Source organism: Sebastes fasciatus, chromosome 20, assembly GCF_043250625.1.
Source record: "Sebastes fasciatus isolate fSebFas1 chromosome 20, fSebFas1.pri, whole genome shotgun sequence".
Lineage (NCBI taxonomy): Eukaryota > Metazoa > Chordata > Actinopteri > Perciformes > Sebastidae > Sebastes > Sebastes fasciatus.
The window spans coordinates 22,817,675-22,825,689 of NC_133814.1; the positions used below are offsets into that span (position 1 = coordinate 22,817,675).

An 8,015-nucleotide genomic window follows, 5' to 3' on the forward strand; every position below is an offset into this window, starting at 1 on the left:
TATTGTTATTATTTTTATTATTAATAATAATAATAATAATAATAATATTATTATTATTATCGTTATTATTATTATTATCATTATTATTATCATTATTATTATTATCATTAGAATTATTATCATATCATTATTATTATTATCATTATTATTATTATCATTATTATTATTATTATCATTATTATTATTATTATTATTATCATTATTGTTATTATTATTATCATTATTATTATTATTGTGTTGCTTTTGTTATGTAGATACTTTGCCTTTCAGCTTTGCCTTATTTTATTATTTTGAAACACTGGGATTTGATTGTACTTTTCCTTTACAATATACAGTATATATATATTTTTAAATAATGCTCTCCTTGTTTTAAGTTTTATTTTGAGTGATTTCATCATTATTCATATGTGTTTGTAATGTTTGAATTCAAAGAATGAATAAAGGTGGATGCAGCAAAACTGTCATCCATGCCTTTTATGAACTTTTTTTCCGCTAACAAATCCAACTGTGAGAACAAACTATGCAACAATACCTGCCGTTGATATAAACTAGAAAACAACCGTTAACTCGTGACAAATAGCTATAACTAGTAGGATATTTTGTATGAAACTAAACCGAATTATATCTTTGATTATATTGAACCAAGACGGACTAACCGTCCCTTCAAATAGCTGTTAAAAAAATATATATATATATATATATGTATATATATATATATACAGACGCTGCATTGACATTGAAAATACAACTTGGATGTAAACTAGTTGTGTACTCAACGTTTACTACTCTTACATTTAAAGAATATTTAAAGTGTACTTTATAAATTTAAAAATGTGCCAATTTAGACCCAATACGTATTGAAGTAATACACTTATATTAGTATACTTATTACATAAAGTATACTTGGGAATATATACTTGAACTACACTTAAGTTTACTTTGTAAAATAAACTTTAAGTTTAAATGAACTTAAACTAAATTAAATAAACTTATACTAAATTGTTACTTTGTAAAATAAACTTGAAGTATATACTTTTTGTTTGTAGGGGGTTACAGGCCAGTCTTTCCCTGTCCAATATGGCGTCCTACGTCTATGTTAGTAAACGCCTCCTCGTCGCCAGAGGGCAGCATTAACGCTCATAACGCACCGGAAGCGGAAGAGTCGAGCAGCCAATCAGAGCCGGCCAACACGGGCGCAAAGAAAGAGGAAAAGGAAACGTTGTTGCCGCCATTTCACGTGAAAGCAGCGCGACGGAGGCGACGGAGACGACGGAGACAACGAACAATTGAAAAAATCTGCCAGAATTTAAACCAAAATTCACAAACTGCGAGATCAATAATTCAACAGTGACCGGTTAACTACCAGTTGGGCCCAACGGGTGTCGATTCTTCGGTACGCTGCGTCTCTGCAAAGAGACGGAACAACCGGAGCGACGGAGGAGAATATGAGCTACGGCAGAGCCCCACCGGACGTGGAGGGGATGACCTCGCTGAAAGTAGACAACCTGACCTACCGGACGTCCCCGGAGACTCTGCGCCGTGTGTTCGAGAAGTACGGCCGCGTGGGAGACGTGTACATCCCGCGGGATCGGTACACCAAGGAGAGCCGCGGCTTCGCCTTCGTGCGGTTCCTCGACAAGCGCGACGCCGAGGACGCGATGGACGCGATGGATGGCGCGCTGCTCGACGGCCGGGAGCTCCGGGTGCAGATGGCCCGCTACGGCCGTCCTCCGGACTCCATGTACAGCCGGAGAGGAGCTGCACCACGCCGCTACGGAGGAGGCTACGGAGGGCGCAGGAGCAGGAGGTAAAGAGTGGGGGGATTCAGGGTGTTTAGATATGGAGCTACACTAAAGAGAGGACGAGCACATGGTGCAAAACGAAACTAACTTAGTTTGTGATAATTCCCTGCTTGTTTACATATATATTAATATGTAAAACAAGTTGTAGCAACACATGAGTCATCAGAATGTTATTATACTAAATTAAACCTTATTTTGCATACTGTGTAAATATAATATGTGGGCCTGCAGCATTATCTAGTAATCTATAGATTGATTTTTGAAAAATTAGGGGAAAAGCTAATATTGTTTATTAAATGTTTTCCACATGTTTGCATATCTTTGATAATGAACTTAAGAGTTCAAAGAAACTAAATACTTGATTGTGCTCCTTGTAGTGTCTGAGATTCAGCCATTTTGTTGTCCTATTATATCTACTATTTGGGCACATGGGAATAATGTTTTTGTTTTTGCAATTACAGTAGTCCCATGTGCACAAATACTAGATATAGTATGATAATAAAAACTCAAATTAGTTAATGAAGTGTAAATATAATATGTAGGTCTGCAACATTATCTAGTAATCTATCTTCTCTTTGATTAATCACATGAAAAATCACTTATTAATAGTCAAAGTCAGGATTTTTTTTAAATAAGGGGAAAAGCTAATATTAAATGTTTTCCATATGATTTATTTTTGATATTCAACTTGTTATGAGTTTGATGCCAAATACTTGAAGGTGCTCCTTGTAGTGTCTGAGATGCAGCCATTTTGTTGTCCTATTATATCTAGTATTTGGGCACATGGGAATAATATAATACAGATTATTGCAAATAAAGTAGTCCCATCATGTGCCCAAATACAACAGATAATATGATAAGAAAAACGTTTAAGCCAAACAGTTTGACTGATTTTTATTTTCAGTTGTGGGCACATATGAGTTAATCAAATGTAAATATAATATGTAGGTTTGCAACATTATATAGTAATCTACTGATTTTTTTTTTTTTAATTAATCAATTAATAGTTTTGGTAGTATAGTACAACTTTGACATTTTTTAGATAACATGAAAAATCCCTTTTATCAATAGTCAAAGTCAGGATTTTGTAAAATGAGGATAAAAGTTAACATGGTTTTTATTAAATGTTTTCCATATGATTTTTTTTCACTGCACATGTGTGCATATCTTTAATACTGAACTTGTTATGGGTGCATAGATACCAAATACTTGTAGTTTCTGTGATACAGCCATTTTCTTATACAATGTTTTTTATGATGTGTAATGCAATTTTTTAAGTATTGCGATTCGATATTATGATTTAATTTCAATTTGTTAACTTCTTTAGCACTACACCATGGGAAGAAGTTGAATCATACACTTCTAGGGACTTTTGATTTGAAAAATATCAAAATTAATACATTAAAGTGTTTGATTTGTTTTGATTTTGAACTTCAGCTCAAATGAGTTAATCAAGTAGTAGTTTTTAGCTTTACATTGGAGCTGCATGTGTCTGAGCAAGTGCCAGTTCATTAAGATAATTCAATATGTACTTTTCAGATTGCATTTGTCAGTTTCTATCTTACTTTGGTTTGCTGTTGCTGTTTAGTTAAAGTGTTTCTCTCTCTCTCTCTCTCTAACCTCAGCCGGTCAGCCAGTCCTCACCGCCGCAGACGTAGCCGCAGCCGCTCCAGGAGCCGAAGCCGATCCCGATCCAGGAGCCGCCACCACTACAGCCGCTCCAGGTCTCACTCCGACTCCAGGTCCAAGTCACGGTCCAGGTCCAAATCCAAGTCCAACAAGTCCAAGTCCAAGTCTAAATCCAAATCCAAGTCCAAGTCCAAGTCTAAATCCAAGTCCAAGTCCAGGACCCCCAGACGGAGCAAGACAAAGTCTCCCTCCCGGTCTCGCTCCTCCAAGTCCAAGTCTAAGTCTAAGTCTAAGTCCAAGTCCAAGTCCAAGTCCAGGAGTCGATCCCCGCCTTCCAACAGAGGGTCCAAATCGCGGTCCCGCTCCAAATCCAAGAGTAGGCCTAAATCTCCAGAAGACAACGGAGCAGAAACTTAATCCAGACGTGGACACAACATGACGGTATTCAGGGGGAAAGGGATTGTATTATTTGTTTTAAATATTATATCTGAGATGGCAATATGTCATCACGTGGGTTAGTATTCTGCAGCCTTGATGCTATGTGACAGTCATCTGCACACAAGCAACAAAGTCTGCAGAATCCTGAATGTTTTTTAGAAATTTAAAATAAGATTGGGACCGATGTAGTCTACAGTCCTGGTTCTGTGTATGCTTTACTTTGTACGTTCTGACAATCTAAAGCACACACAGACATCGGGGGATTTGGGTTGATGTGACCTACTGTATCATATATTTAAAAATGGGGTGTGTATGGGAGGGACGTGGGGTGCTTCACTCAAAACGTTCACCTAAATGTGGAATTCTTTCCTCCAAGCTGCGGAGTCCTGTTTGCAAAGAGAGGAGGAGGAGATGGGGGTGTGGCAGTGTGAGAGCAGTTAGTGTGTGACCCGCCCATGTGACCTGCCTGTTGCTGAGAGCGATGGCAGTTGCTAAGGAGCAGGTCACCGAGGCAACGGTGGTTGCTATGGAGCAGGTCGTCATGGCGGTGGTTCGGGCTGTCAGTTGGTGTATGAGGTGGTGTGGTGAGGTACGTTTCGCGGGGATCACAGGCAGATGCGCTGAGCTCTGTTCCCACCTGTGCCATGTGGGTTCCTCCGCCTCTCACAAAGGGAACGGACCCCGAGGTTTGTTTTTCAAATTCGCCCGAGTGTAAGAGTCTTGTTAGAGCTAGTTTTTATGAGAGATGGGGGGGGGGCGGGGGCAAGAAAGGTGTGTAAACAAATGTGAAAATTACTAGAAATGTTAGGTATAACATGCCCAGAAAAAAACATGCATAAATGTTAGTGTCAGGGGAAAGAAGATCAGACCAGTACTGTATTTAAATATCCAGGTCAGCTGCAGGAGTTGAGAACGCCAGTTTGTTTTTCATTTCTTAACTCTACTCTGTCTTTTCGTTCCAGATCTCAGATGATTGAGCCTTTGCTGAGGACATCAGGAAGAGTCTCACATTGAGCAAGGGGACTCCCATTATTACCACTGAATGCAGACTGAAAGGTTATTTGGAGCTTGGTCTAAAAATGTTTTAAATTTGACAAACAAATTCTGCAACTTTGATGTGATCATTGTAAAGTTGAGCATTTTGAAAGGGATTTGTAAGGTGTTCGCATTTAAATTGTTTTTTTGTTTTTTTGCATTTTGATTACACTTGTACTTGTTAATAAATCCTTTTTTTTTTAATTAAATCCCTTGTTTAACTCTTTCTAGATGGATATGAAAGTTTTATTTGGTCATGTTGGATGTTCAAAGCCTTAACAAACTGTTATACCACTCTTTTTTGGGGGGCAAAATGGCTTACTGTACAGTAACATAAAAGCAAAAACATTAAAGTATCGCTGCGCCACTTAATTTGTGATGTGCTAATCTGGCAGCATACATTTTCTTTTCTGTCAAGTCTCTGTTTTCTGTCTGGTTAAAGTTGCTTTCCTATGACTCTAACCCTCTTTCTTGTGTATCTTTTGTGCACTAGGCGCAGTTGTGTAGCAGTTGAGTAATGCTGGTTAGCTGTTAAGATGCGGTGCAGTGCGGTGGTGACATGGTGTGGCGTGTTGCGGTGCTGAGTGCCCGGCGCTGTTCCGGGGCTCGACCCTCCGCTGCCGTTTGCCGGTTTGTAAGCTCACAGGTGTGGCAGATCATCCATCCTCTCCTGTCTTGTGACCTCTCCTTCCCTCCATGTGCTGTACAGACTCTCTCCTCTTTCCTTTTCTCTTTATTCTCCCTCCTCTCCTTTTTTCCCCTCCTCTGGTTTATCCACTGTTGATAACTGGTTCTGCTCGCTTTAAAAAAAAAAAAAAAATTGGGTCCAGTGTGACTTGTAGTTGAAGGGTTTGAAGGGCAGCCAAGCTGCTTAATGAATGATTTTTGTGTATTTCATTCCTCTGTGAACCTCTCAAATGTCTTGTAATTGCTTCAGGTGAATGCTAATAAACATCTTTGTCGTTCATAAGTTGTGGATGTGAATTTTGTTGTAGTTTTCTGGACAATCGCTCTTGATATGTATTAGGGATGTCATAAGAACCGATACTTCGGTACCAAGTCGATGCCAAAACTTTAAAAAAGTGACGGTCCCCTTTTTCCACAGTACCGTACGATGCCTGTAATGGTCGTTGGTACGGATGTGACAGTGAGGAAAATGTTCCCACCGGTTAATAAACTTGTGACAACACCGGTGTTACAGATTACACCGGACATTTTACAAGAAAGATGACAGTCCATGTGCAGAGCACTGACTGATCGCACTGTAGCACTTTTGCTGCGGGGGTCCGCTGCTCCGTGCACACCGGCTGTGACGGCTCCGTCCACCTCGCGGCGATTACCTCATTTAACGTTATGGTTCCCTGATATCATAACTTTACGAGAAAAAAATTGTCATATAACGAGAATAAAGTCATAACTTTACGGGGGGAAAAAATAACTTGAAAGATTACTAAACATATATATACTCATATTATGACTTTATTCTCATTATACTACGACTTTTTTTCGTAATATGACTTTATTCTCGAAATCTCATTTATTTTATTTTCCTTAATGTGGCCCTAATGCTAGTCGTACCATAGATCTACAACAATGATAAATAAAAATGAAAATTTAAACAAAAAAACAGTTATTCATTTCCACAATTTTTTTTTAAAAATCCACAGGGAGCCACTGGAGAGGAGCTCCAGAGCCACATGTGGCTCCGAAGCCGCAGGTTGCTGACCCATGTTCTAGTAGAAACACTAAATACAAGTATGAACCTGAAAATGAGCACAATATGGGACCTTTAAATATAGTTTTCTCAGGTGTCTATTGACCACATTAAATAGTTTTCTCAGGTGTCTATTGTCCACATTAAATATAGTTTTCTCAGGTGTTCATTGTCCACATTAAATATAGTTTTCTCAGGTGTGTATTGTTCACATTAAATATAGTTTTCTCAGGTGTCTATTGTCCACATTAAATATAGTTTTCTCAGGTGTTCATTGTCCACATTAAATATAGTTTTCTCAGGTGTCTATTGTCCACATTAAATATAGTTTTCTTATGTGTGTATTGTTCACATTAAATATAATTTCCAAAGGTGTTTACTGTCCACATTAAATCCCTGGTGCAGACTGTTTGGAAGGTGCTGTCCTAGGTGAGAAGAACACCTTTCCTCCTGACACCCTGCTTGACTCTATGACCCTTCACCTGCAGTACACGGGTTCCTGTCACACACCATTTACATTCCACCATCTGATGGGATTACCGGTACAAGTAGAGAGCCAGAGCACGTTGCAGCGTGCCGTGCCAGCCCACCTGATCCAGCCGGCAGGGAGGGGGTGTTAGTCGGCTACTCTGCTTCAGATAGACCCTGCACTGTTAAGAGGGTTGCTGTGAAATTAACATTATTATACTGTCGCTGACATTTACAGCTTTGTACTGTTACTGAAAAATACTGTTTTTTTAATTAATTTCACAGTATTTTACAGTTAATTTACTGTTTAAAGATACATTATATAGCTGTTTTTCACATTTCTTTTAGCTTACTGATTTGTTTTAATGCACTATTTAGGTTGTATTTTTTACATACATTTTAATAAACATTATTTTTTGCCTAGATGAATAGACTTAGCAGGTTACAGACATAGGAATAGTCACACTAAATACAATTAAAGGCACTTGTTAGGAAAAAGGCTCTATAATAGACTTGTTGACACTTTTCCCAAAATGTCTGTCTATATCTGGCTACAAGCACAGAATGCAAACCATAACAACATGTGAGTGAAGAACAGAGCTATTTCACTGATTTTACGATCATATCCAATGTACACACTCACATGTTGATCAGGTCCCAGAATTCAAGAAATACTGCATGAAACTGTTACTGGTGATCCTTTAGACAGCTGATCAGCAGTAAAGTGCTGTTTTTTTTAAGAATGCATTATAGTTCAGTTAAAAAACGGCCTATGAGCCTAATTTAACAGGTTTTCTTTTGTATTAAAGGTCCAATATTATAAAAAAGTGAGATTTTCCTGTTTGTTTTTTTTATTATAAAGCAGGCTTAAGTCCTATATAAATACTGTGAAAGTATCGAAACGCTCAATCCACAGGGAAATACACACA

At 38.4% G+C, this 8,015-nt stretch overlaps 1 protein-coding gene across 9 annotated transcripts; it reads left to right on the top strand.

Moving 5' to 3' along the window:
• The first annotated feature begins 1,168 nt into the window (after positions 1 to 1,168).
• Positions 1,169 to 5,874, top strand: srsf2a (serine and arginine rich splicing factor 2a). 9 transcript variants are annotated; one of them, XR_012591958.1, is made up of 5 exons: positions 1,169 to 1,807; positions 3,428 to 3,872; positions 4,246 to 4,555; positions 4,832 to 4,925; positions 5,398 to 5,437. XR_012591958.1 is itself a non-coding variant. In XM_074620566.1 (4 exons), exons 1-3 carry the CDS (start codon positions 1,446 to 1,448, stop codon positions 3,846 to 3,848), a joined length of 738 nt encoding a protein of 245 aa, XP_074476667.1. In that variant the 5' UTR covers positions 1,169 to 1,445; the 3' UTR covers positions 3,849 to 3,872; positions 4,832 to 5,874. The 9 variants fall into 9 exon arrangements, 4 of the variants coding, with proteins under 4 accessions (XP_074476667.1, XP_074476668.1, XP_074476666.1 ...); XR_012591956.1 differs by having other exon boundaries at positions 4,246 to 4,925; positions 5,398 to 5,874; XR_012591954.1 differs by having other exon boundaries at positions 4,832 to 5,874.
• Positions 5,875 to 8,015: the final 2,141 nt, after the last annotated feature.

Excerpts from the sequence above, each read along its gene's own strand:
- srsf2a (XM_074620565.1), top strand. The coding sequence starts at position 1,446 with ATGAGCTACGGCAGAGCCCCACCGGACGTGGAGGGGATGACCTCGCTG. Across the intron at positions 1,808-3,427 it reads GGAGGGCGCAGGAGCAGGAG|CCGGTCAGCCAGTCCTCACC; the intron begins GTAAAGAGTGGG and ends CTCTAACCTCAG.